This window comes from Drosophila arizonae, chromosome 5 (assembly GCF_054131065.1).
Source record: "Drosophila arizonae isolate 15081-1271.41 chromosome 5, UAZ_ARI_1.0, whole genome shotgun sequence".
NCBI lineage: Eukaryota > Metazoa > Arthropoda > Insecta > Diptera > Drosophilidae > Drosophila > Drosophila arizonae.
Genome location: NC_142925.1, coordinates 2,964,114 through 2,976,348, shown reverse-complemented (window position 1 = coordinate 2,976,348; position 12,235 = coordinate 2,964,114). Strand labels below are relative to the sequence as shown.

At 36.2% G+C, this 12,235-nt stretch overlaps 2 protein-coding genes across 8 annotated transcripts in view; one reads left to right on the top strand and one right to left on the bottom strand.

Annotated features, from left to right (window-relative positions):
* LOC108615849 (alpha-amylase A) overlaps positions 1 to 918 on the bottom strand; it is a 28,645-nt gene extending 27,727 nt beyond the window's left edge. Inside the window, exon 1 of the mRNA XM_018010666.2 lies at positions 805 to 918. The gene's annotated coding sequence lies outside the window, so the exon portion shown is untranslated. The remainder of the gene's footprint in view (positions 1 to 804) is intronic.
* Positions 919 to 1,271: 353 nt separating this feature from the next.
* On the top strand, positions 1,272 to 11,001 carry ZnT41F (Zinc transporter 41F). Of its 7 annotated transcripts, XM_089470077.1 has the most exons (12): positions 1,273 to 1,491; positions 2,497 to 2,634; positions 4,119 to 4,871; positions 6,378 to 6,515; positions 6,673 to 6,835; positions 7,182 to 7,335; positions 8,045 to 8,260; positions 9,943 to 10,048; positions 10,169 to 10,338; positions 10,430 to 10,500; positions 10,571 to 10,676; positions 10,732 to 11,001. In XM_089470077.1, the coding sequence occupies exons 3-12, from the start codon at positions 4,479 to 4,481 to the stop codon at positions 10,805 to 10,807; spliced, it is 1,593 nt and encodes a 530-aa protein (XP_089326203.1). In that variant the 5' UTR covers positions 1,273 to 1,491; positions 2,497 to 2,634; positions 4,119 to 4,478; the 3' UTR covers positions 10,808 to 11,001. The 7 variants fall into 7 exon arrangements, with proteins under 7 accessions (XP_089326206.1, XP_089326203.1, XP_089326205.1 ...); XM_089470080.1 differs by lacking the exon at positions 2,497 to 2,634 and having other exon boundaries at positions 1,272 to 1,491; positions 6,381 to 6,515; XM_089470079.1 differs by lacking the exon at positions 2,497 to 2,634 and having other exon boundaries at positions 1,273 to 1,436.
* The last annotated feature ends 1,234 nt before the right edge of the window (positions 11,002 to 12,235 follow it).

Here is a 12,235-nt window from a genome sequence, read left to right as displayed (position 1 = left end):
GGGGAAAAAATTAAGAAATTGAAGAAACTCATAGAAAACGAAAGAGTTGAAGATAGAAAGAAAAATATAGAGGAAGAGAATTGAAATGAAGAATGCAATTGAAAGACTGATATGGAAATAAAAACTATATAAAGAAGAACGAAGTCTGCTTTACGTTTTGGAGAGAATAAGCGAGAGAGCCAACAAGATTTTTAATTTACATAAATTGATTCACTTTAGTTGTTTAGTCAGACATATTTCCTACTATATTCACATATACATATTTATATTTTAAGCGCAAGAATTATGGTATATGTATGAATAATATTTCAGGCTGCTTATATATGTACATATATAATGCGGGAGCATATTAATACATTTGGATATACTTTTTTACATACTAAAATACTATATCTGTATATATGTATGTATGTATTGCTCTGTTAAAATACGCGTTGGTTTCAATTCCTCGTATCAGTGTTTTACAAACATTAATTTTTTACGTAATACGTACATACAAATATACTGATATTAAATAGTATAAGTATGCCAACAGTTGTAAATACTTCAGTACTTTAAAGACTCAACACATACTTACATCTGAATTGTGCTAATGCGTAATGCAAAAATAACAAATGTGTATTTATGTATGTATGCACAATTTATTTATTTACTTTTTATATGTATGTATGTATTTACATATCTACGCATATATACATATGGATGTTTACACTTGCACATTCCTTGCTGTGTCCCATTTGATAATGAAAACATTTGTACATTTCAATGCAATTGATCATGAATAATGCGTGAGTATTTATTTACCTTTCGATAATTATATACGCACGAAACCAACAACAATAATAGAACAAGACAAAACTAAACAAAAATACAAATGTCGCCTGCAAGGTGTCTCGGCGAACTGATCTTCATTCACAGAGCAGACCGTCCTCAACAAATTGAGTGAGTGAGAGCGCAAAAGCACTCAAATGGAAAATGGAAGCAATCGCACTCAGTTGCCTAAAGATGAGAGCGTGTGAGAGGATGCCAATGGCAATCAGCGCCAGCTGCGAGATGATATATTAACACAAGCATACATACGTACATACCTACAAGCATTTGTCACGCTCAGTTATTTGTAGTAGCTGCCGGCGCACTCGCACTCGCGCTCGCATTGTCGCTCTTCTTCTGCTGCACACATTCGCACTCATTCTCTCGCGCTCGCTCGCTCACGCTTTGTTTTTACACTCGCGCCGCTTGGCTGTCGTCGCTTCGTTTGTTCTGTGGCTTTGACGCCGCTGCCGTTAGTTGAAGTTCATGCGTCGCTGGCGACGAGCGCGTCCGCGTCTGCAACGGTGACACAAACAAAAGCGCTAAAACAGAAAAGGAAAAACAAATACAATAAAAATACCCACGCCTCGCTAACGATCTTGACAAAAGCAAAAAATACTTCAAACGTAAATTATTGCAAAAAATCAAAAATTTAATAGAAATATTAAGGGAAATTTAAAGGTAGTTCAATCGCTAAATAAATGAATAAAAAAGCACACAAACATTGATTTTATAACCATTGCATTACTTACCTTGGTGAATATAACACTATAAATAAAATGCCATTAAAATCGCATTTCCTAGAAAAAAAAACACACACACAAAACAAATTATAATGAATGGACCTACAACAACACGTCATTAACGTTGTAAACACGTAGCGAAACTGTCGGAAGGAAGAGAGCGAGAGCGGGACTGGGATATGAAAAACTTTGACAATGCTAAAGCTTTGTGTAAAAGAAACAGCAACCACGTGAAAGGTGCGAATTGAAAAGGGACGCAGACAGCTTAATTTACATGTTTGCTTTATCGCTGATTCTGATAACGGCTTAATCGTGCCTTTACGCTCGCGTAAGCTCGCTCTCTTTGGGCTGCACTTGCCAACGCGCGTGCTCTCTCTCGCTTTATCACTCTCCGTCTCGTGTTCTCGTTCGACCGGCTTCACGTGCGCCGGTTCAAGTGCAGCTTCTAAGCACAAATAATAACAGTTGCAAGACAAACAACAACAACAACAGCAGCAACACCGGCTGCAGCAGCTGGTGCAAACTAGTTCGATGTTATATCGAAAAAGCCGCTCATCAGCAAAAACAAAGAGCAACAACAAAAACCTGTTGCGAAGGTCAATGAACAGGCAAAACACAAAACGCAATTGCAATGCACAGTTACTGTTGTTGTATTTATGTATAAATTAATTAGTATATTTGTAGAAAACGTCAACAAGTTTTAATTGCTTGAAATTCTTCTCGTTGCCCAAGTTAAAGTAAATAAAATAGCCAAATTTAGCTATAAATCGAAAAGAAAAGACGTCACAAGAAAACGCATGCAATGCAGCCATAAATAAACTGTTATTAATGGAAATCACATGAAAACAAAATTGAAATGAAATCACAACAAACACACATACACACACAGACACAAAGGAAGCCACGCTGTCAACAATAAATTCTTTTCAAATCACTTTTCTAGTAGCTGGAACTAGCTAAGTGTTCCGGGGAGCTGTTAGGGGTAGTTCCACAACAACAAGCAACAATAACAACAACAACAAAAGTGTGCCAAGCGCACGTACATTTTATCAATGCTCAGCGGGCATTAACGGTCCCAACGGTATCTATGTATATATATATTCAGTATATATGTAGGTATATAAATAATACTCTAGTTTTTTGCTGAAGTGTATTTGATGTTTACATTCAATATATTGAAGCTCTTGCTACAAATTTAATTTACTCACAAGTATATTCACATATATATCTAATATTTAGTCTTATCGGCATTTTATCTAATCTGAAAACAAAATGACTCAAAAACTGATTGAAGTGGTCAGAAAAGGCGAAAAATTTTGTCACATCGAGTGCTAATTGCTGTTCACTAGTTGCCAGCGCTGCTTTAGCATGTGTTTTGTCTCTGTCTCTCACTCGCTCTCGCCCTCTCTCTGTCTGACTGTGTGACAAGTTAATCATAGCCCCAACAGCATGGGAATTGTAATGTAATGCTTATCTTCAACACGAAGCGCCCAAATATAAAGGCAAGCGACACACAATAAATATGCGAATGAGAGTGCAAAGCAAACGAAAAGATAAAACAACAATGTGGAAATGAAAACATAGGCGAAGCACTTAAGACATGTAAACGACATAACGTTTTCGGCTAAGATAATAGGGCAAAGAACCCCAAATGCGATTGAGATACAATTATGAATAGTTAAAAAAATCGACTAAAGTTCAACTAAGATTCATAGTGTATAAATGGGCATATGCGCATTCCTATATTATTTTTAGCGCTCCTATGATTATGATTATATTATGATTATGATTATATTTATAATAAAAAAAAAAATTGTATAGTAAAAACAATTCTTATTAAAGTGCGTCTACAACCTCACATTTTTATAGGGTATTCATATTATTGACTTTGCCAAGTTCATGACTTTGCGTAGTTTCTTTAATCTAAAGTGCATTTGTATACTATATACTAGATTATTTATAGCCCCCAAAGATTTTGCTCCTATAATTTATGTTTTTTTTTAGATCTGCCGATTATAATTTCTATAGCCCAAATATTTCATGCTCAAATGGCTTTTTCTTTGAGTACGTAAGATTTTAAGCAAATGGCATTAGTTTAATTTCATTAAAAGCCAGCTGAGCATATGCTTTGTATTTATGCGCTGTACGGCAAATGGCAATGGGGTATATTAGTTTGTATGATGAGTAGGGTATATAAGGTATATATACCTTAAATAAAGCTTACCCTACTATTGCCTAAACATACTCTCTCACTCTACTCTAAATACTATATTTCTTATCTGCTCCTTATGCTAGAGTATCTGGCAGTGTTTATCCTCCACCTGCCATACACTTAATGTATTCTAAAATAGCTCTCGTGAACCGGAAGGGCATTCATAAACAAAGTAATCACACTCCACATATTTGTATATGAAATGAAATGAAATGTGAAATAAAAAACCGAGTAAACACAATATAAGTGAACATAAATACACGCACATATACATACCAGACATCTGCACACACACATATAGAAACTTCTTTAAACTCAAGCAAAAATATATACTCGAATCATTTTTGCAACAGAAAATTATATATTAAAAGACACGCAGACACGCCGGAGACGGGCTGGAGTACGGCTAATGAAGCGCTCGCCGGGCGAACGACAACAGCAACAACGACACTAATGACGATGATAATAATGATGACAATAATGATGCGAATGATGACAAAACATGGTCGGAGAATGACAAGCGCCCACTAATTATGATAAATGCAATGTAGATAATAAGCAAAATCCCAAAGAACCAACAGCTCGAAGCAAGTGAAACACACACACACACGCACGCATACACACACACACTGCACAAGGAACTCCCGCGTGGAAACAAGAAAAGAGAAGAAGAGGCAGCAGCAGCAGCAGAAGCAGAAGCAGAAGCGCCAACAATGTCAAAATATCAAAAACTTGACAACGCGTTGGCACCCACAATGCACGATGACGATTACGATGAGAGTTTTTCACTCTATGGGGATGATAAGCAGCATCAAGAGCAGCAGCAGCAGCATACCAATCCTAGCAGCAATCTTATAAGACTGAATAACAGCACTCATATGCCAAATGGTAATCCCAAATATCACTATAACTCCTCCCCCAACAACAACAACAACATCAACAACAACAACAGCAGCAGCAGCAATGGGAATGGGAGTGGCAATGGCAATCTGAATCCAATGAGGGGCAGCAGAGCCGAAGCCTTGGATCTGGAGGAGCACACGTGGGAGGTGCCATTGCTGCGCAGCGGCGGCGGCAGCAGCAGCAACAATAGTCACATTAATTTGGTAAGTCGATTTAATAAAATAATGATAAAAGGTTAATGAACTTGGAAAATGAGAGCATTAGGATGATGCATAAAATTAATGAGTATAGGTAACAGCAATACGATATACTTATTTAATAGAATACCAACAAAGTAAGACAATTTTGCAGTCTCCTTACTTACATATCTACGTACTCTAACCTATAAGTTTTTGTCAGGCTCGATATGGTATATTCTTATTTCATCAATACATTAATATTTTTTTTTATACATATTAAATATTAGCAGCCAGAGATTGGTATTGCAGCTTCATAATTATGAATATTATTCTATTATTATTAATTATTCAACATTTATTTGTTATTATTTATTAATATTAATATCATTACAATTAAGTAATTGTATATTCTTTTTATTCGTTTTTCCTATACGTTTTAATATTTATTTATTAATATATTAAGTAAATTTAATTTGTATTGTTCCGTTAGCTTTCAAAATAATTATTAAGGTATTTAAAAATACATTTGCTATCGCCTAAAGCATTAACTCAAAAATATTTGAAGGCAAATTGAAACAAATATTTAACTAAAATTAACAAAATGCTTTTCTCACAATTTTGTCACTCCAATTCTAAGCGTATAGCTTTTCGAACACCGTAAAGATAACATCTGTGCCATAAACAAAAGAATATTGTAAATAAATTACACATACGCCGCGTTTGCCCAACTTCAAGGTGAAGCACTATCCAATGCAAAGTAATCTATTTGTAGAAGTATTGGTGTTGCCAACTGATGGACTGACGAATCACCTATGCATGTTATCAATATCGTAAATTTGTTTGGTATCGTAAATGATTTCTATCTGCGATAAGATCAAATGAAAGAGTTTGCCCCAGCTGCAAATTAACTTTTTAGCTATTTACGCAGAGTAAAACTGATTCATTTGACTATTAGATTAATTATCACTTCATAATATATAATGCATATCGTAAATCTTACGATAATGCACCATACTCTTTACTCTAGAAAAATAATTTTATTCCATTTACTGATTGTTCATTTTGCCATAGGGAAGGAGGAGTAACGCTGCCCTGCTATACCTCATATTTATTTACATTCATCTTAAAACTCTACATAACCTCAATTGTTAGCTGTAAGCCAAGTACAGTTGCTACACTGCACTGCAAAGTGCACGTCGCTGATTTATGAACTCTTAACAGTGTCCTTAAGTGGCAACAACTTAAGGCATGCCCTTTATTTTTATCTCTCAATATATATAGCCCACAATATATAGTATAAGAGTAACATAGTGTTATACTTAAATATCCATAAGCTCTCCATAACCTCAAATTGTTCAATTAAAGCACTTATTACGCTCGGCTCTCGACGCTCGCCCCTCGACTGCATTGCACTCCATTTATATGCAAACACACTCACACACATGCACACCCATTTGTGTGTGTGCGTGTGTGTGTGTGTTTATATAGGCTGGCATATTTATAAGGCAATTATTACCGTTATGTTTGCAGCAGCTGGATACGAGCATCGACACTTTTGTCGCCTGTCGCAGCGCTCAGCCGGGCTTTGGCGCGAACCTTAAAAGCAAATCGGCGCAGGAGGCGAAATTTAAAATTCTGCTTGCAATTTCGCTCTGTTGCATATTCATGGTGAGCAAACGCACACATACACACACACTATAAACACACACACACACAGATATAACTTATATATGCTTGATTTAATTAAGATAAATTCCGCGCTCTACATAAGCTTGGTCTACATATTTACCTATATATATATCTATGTCTACGTATACTTGATTAGATTATTGAATTCCTTGGCGGCTATATAGCCGGAAGTCTGGCCATAATGGCCGATGCGGCGCATTTGGCATCTGATTGCATTAGTTTCGTCATCGGCCTGGTCGCCATTTGGCTGGGCGCCCGACCGCCAGATGCACGCATGTCCTTCGGTTACAAACGTTTTGGTAAGTATACCAATTATGGTCTCGACACTATGCTAATGAGTGTACAGTGAGAGAGAGAGAGAGAGAGAGAGAGAGGAGAGACAGATAGAGAGAGCCACAGTTGACAGACATAACCACTTACAATGCCACATACACACACACATACACACACACACTCACACACTTATACATTCATCTGCTCGCATTGGTCATGTAATTGCATTTATGCCAAGCACACGTTCACATGTCTCTCTATTATTTGCCATGCAACCAACACACACTCACTCACCTGTACACTCACTCACCTGCTGTGGCTATCAGTCGCTTATCCCGATTTTCTCTATTTTTCATTGCATTGCCCGCGCAGAGGTCGTCGGCGCCTTGATCTCCATCCTGGGCATTTGGCTGCTGACGGCAATGCTCGTCATTGTTGCCATCGAACGCATTTGGTCGCTGCAGTTCGAGCTAGATGTTAATGTCATGATGTGGATATCGGCCATTGGCATTGTCATCAATGTTGTGTGAGTAGAACATAAATATGTATTTATGCATACACATAGAGAAAGGAAGAACGGGGTAAGAGTAAGGGTGAGGAAAACTGACCGAATTATAGCCAAAAGTTTTTCTATAAATTTTATATTTCTTTTTAAATAATTGAATATATTTACATTTATTGATTTTTTTTAATTTAAATATTAAAAGAAGTAATATTTATATAAGTTAGAGTTTCTCTAAAGATATTATTTATTTTTTAAGAATATAAAAATAAATAAAGCCTTGATTTTAAGGAGGTGAAATTTTACCAGTGAATTTATCATACACGCTTGTATATTGTATATAAATGATGTAAAATAAAAAAAAAAAATTAAAAAAAAAATATTTTTACATTTAAAAATAAACTAAATAAATATTTTCACATCTAAAAAGAAGATAAAATTCCCTCATAATTTCAAAATGTTCAATTCAAAACTCAATTAACTATTTTATTTATAAATCGGAATTTATCATGCGATTGTAGCCAAACTTGAAGTATTCCCTTGATTTCTAACATTATCCTTTGATATATATTTTATGCTCATAAAAGGTGTTTTTTGATAATTTGAATTTTAATGAATTTGAGCAACTTTTGTACTTTTTGTAATATTGCAATTTGTCACGCCTGAAATAATTTCGCATGCGCTTTTAATTAAATATAAATATGAAATGTTTTCTCTCTTCTCCTGCCCGCAGCATGATGTTCGTATTGCATGGCTCCTGGTTTATGGGGCCCAGTGGCCATGGCCACAGTCACAGTCACGGTCACAGTCACAATCACAATCACAATCACAATCACAGTCACAGTCACAGTCACGGTGATGGGCATGGGTGTGAAACAATTGGAAGCCCCAGCGAGGACGCGCATAATGTTGTCATGGCAAATGGCTTAAAGTCAATCCAGCCCAATGGGTAGGTGTGTTGGCCAAAAGGGTTGATTTTTAATGTAATATATACACAATATAAACCGTAAAATGCATACATACATATACATAAATACATGTGTGTGTGTGCATATATGTAGAGCAATGTTATTGATTCAAATGGCCAGCTGCAATTTTGTGGCTTGCGGTTAAAACTCTTATGAATTTGTTGTCAAACAGCGGCAAAATTAGTAAATTATTAAAGTGTGGGGCATACACGACTACGAGATGTGCTGTAAAGTGTGAAGATAACTATAAGAAGACCATTGTGCATCAGTTTAATAAAATATAGTCAAAAGAAGGGCAGGGTAAGCTAGATTAAAGGAAAGACAGGAGTCAAAAAGAGAGAGACCAAAGATGAGTAGAGAGAACTAGCGAAGTATAAGAGCAGAAGTATGAAAGTGTATCGAGTCCGGGAGATCACAGTTAAGTATAATATAGAAAGTAGAAAATGTGAGTCGGTTGCGTTGACCCTACATAAAGTAGAGAAGAATAATGTAAGGAATGGGTAGTGCACAATCGAAGAGGAAATGTAGAGCAAATTAAGTCTTATATGAAATGAGTAGAGCTGTGAAGTTTAGAGCTCAAAAGTATAGATATAGGAGTATAAAGTATTTTATAATATGGGAAATATGGTATTTGATAATAGAGTATTTTAGGGTAGGGTAGAGTCGGATAAAGTAGAGTAGAGTATAGTAGATCAGAGTATAAAGTAGATCAGAGTAGAGTATAGTTTATAGTGTAGAATAGAGTAGAGCTGAGGTAACTAGAGTAAAGAAGTGTAGATTAGAGTAGAGTTTCAACTAAAATAAATTAGAGTAGAGTAGAGAAGAGTAGAGTTCACAAGATTAGATCAGTATAGAGTTGAGTAAATTAGAGTAGTGAAAGATGGAGTAAGATAGACTAAAACATACTAGAGGTGAGTAGAGTAGAGTACGCAGAGCAAAAGTATAGTATTATGCGGTATACCAACTAGCTAGAGAGAAAGGGAAGTTAAAGTGTAATAAAGGAAGGTAAAAAAAAGAATGAACCAGATAACGATGGGTTGCAAGATAAGAAATGCAATAAATTCTTAACTGCAGCAGTAGAAACTTAAGGTGATGAAGCAGAGTGATTTGTGTACGGCTTTAGAAACATTTCATCTCTTGCTCTCTACCTTGCCGCCCTCTGTCTCTGTCTGCCCCTACCAAAAGATCTCACACTCCATTTACAATTGCTGCACTTGAGATTTAGTGGCGCATTAACATTGAATTATTTTCGAATTTTCACACAATTACCTTCTCGACAGGCAGCCGCCAAATATACAGGGTATAGCGTAACCACAACAACAATTGACTCAACAATAACAACAGCAATAAGTAGCAGCGGCAGCAGCTGCTCTTGTTGTTGTTGTTGTTGTCTGCAGGCAATTGTTTGTTTGATTACGTGTAATTGGAATTTAATTTAGTTGCATGGCCCACAGACAAAAGAGACGGGAGAGAGAGAGAGGGAGTAGAGTATAGTGTGGGAGGGAGAGGGAGAGTGGGGTAAAGCTGCATTAGCTATGCTTGATTTGCAGTTATTAATTTGTGCAGCGAGATGCCTCAAGTTAATATTTGGTTTATACTTATAAACCTGTGTGTGTGTGTGTGTGTGTGTTTATAATACAATCTTCCCGCTTAATCCGCATAGGTCGAGCGAACGCAATCTTAACCTGCGAGCCGCAATGATTCATGTGATTGGGGATCTGGTGCAGAGCATCGGCGTCTTTCTGGCGGCCATACTAATCAAATTCTATGTGAGTAGAGTTCATCGAAGAGGTCTAGACATCAATTAAAAATGAGCATACAATAAACAACAACAACAACAACAATAACAACAACAACGTAACTAATTCAATTTTATGCTTGGTATGCAGCCGGGCGCCAAGTTCGTGGATCCATTGTGTACGCTGCTCTTCTCGATAATTGTGATTATGACCACAGTGCAGCTGTTCCGTGAGTCTGTCGGCGTCCTCTTGGATGCGGTGCCGCGGAATGTGTGCCTGGCGACGCTGCAGCACGAGCTGTCCGGCATTGAGGGTGTCAAGTGAGTGACAGCCGAGGTCATTGAACTCGCTTAAATTATTATAATTTATCTTCTCTTGCTCCCTCTCCTTCTCCCTCTCGCACAACAACAGATCGGTACATCATGTGAATGTCTGGCAGCATACGAGCGACTACAATGTGCTGATGGCTCATCTGGTTGTGGGTAAGCCAGCACATAAAATATATATCCATATCAAGTGCATATCGTCATCTTATCTTATCTCCCGTTTCAGATATGCTAAGCGACCCGAATGTTGTGCTGGAGCTGGCCACCCAACTGGCCTGTGGCAGCAGATACAATATCAAACATGCGACCATACAAATCGAACGTTTGACTGAGTAATTCAATTGTGCAATTAGCCATAGCTTAATTACGTCTTATCATAACCCCTAGAAATATGTTAGACAACAACAGCAATTTATATACGAAACGACCAAAAAGGCGTCTGGCGCGGCAACAATTCATGTGATCCTATTGAGAGATAACTAGAAATCGTATTCAGGTCTCTTCAATTGTTTATTTTTTATTAATGCTGTAGATAAATGTTATTTCTAACAAAAGAAAAAGCACAAATGCATATTAAGTATACGTAATAAATATAAAATGTAGCTTTTAATATATTAAGTATACGTAATAAAAAAAAAGCCTTTATAAATTGTTATATATCATTATGATCTTTTTTTATGATGAATTGCCAACGCCTACGCAATCTTAATTACTTATCAAGCGCCTGCTGCTGCGCCATGAAAATAATTTGAATTTCAATTAGCTGCAGACAATGTAAACATTTTTAGTTGTGTAAAATTTTGCAGAATTTATTGTAACACGAGTCAAGTTGGACATATATATACCTCACTCTTTCCTTCTCTCTCTCTCACTCTCTCTGTGTGCGCTCAAATTAATTAGAATTTGCTGCATCAGCAAACGCAAATTTTGTCGGCTGCTTAGCAAAAAAAAAAAAAAAAGAATGAAAAACTCTCACTGTAATAATTGATGTCTTTATCTTTGCTTCTTATTTTAATTAGCAAGCGAGCACCACTCGACGCCACTCTGCACCACCTGATGCAGTGGTTGGTCGCCGAAAAAAAATACATAAATATATATGTATGTATATTCCTTCCCAAACTAATAAGCGAAGTGGAATTTACATCAAACCTGATTTGTTATCGACTTGCCTAGCAAATTGTTCACAGTGGCGGGCAAAAGTGTGTGCACAAATGGGGAAGTTGACAAATTTTATATCTGTTTTCAATTGAAATGAAATGAATTAAAAATCATTTTATTCACATGAAGCTATGCCAAAAAATAAAGTCAAGTAAGAACATTTATTTATATCGATTAAACAAACTGCAAGAAAATTTGATAGATCATATCCCAGAGCAAAAAATTTATATAAAATGTTTTAGTAAAAACCTGTAAAAATTCAATATAAACCAGATTTATGTACGTCCTTCAAACAATTTTCGATTAGCAACAATAACCCTAAATCTTTTTTGAAAATTTTCAAATGATTATTATTTATTAGTGTGATCAAATAATTATAAAATTGGATATTCGTAAATTGCTCAGTGAATATTTATTACAATATGCATTCGCTTGCGCCATTCGCCATTGCAATCGAGTGGAGTATTTATGCATGGGCTGCGCAGCTAAATGCTGATTAAACATAATTATTTTTGTGCTGCTTAATTGTTGTTTTCATAATTTATATGGCCAAGTGAAGCAGACGCCCATATAGCTTATGTATGCTATGTATGTATATATGTATGCATGTATGTATATATGTATGGCATAATTCATATATTGTACAAACACACAAATCGGATTAGAATATCGCATCTCAACACATTCGGACACTCGCAAACGCGGCAACCGGAATTCAATGAACCGGAATTGA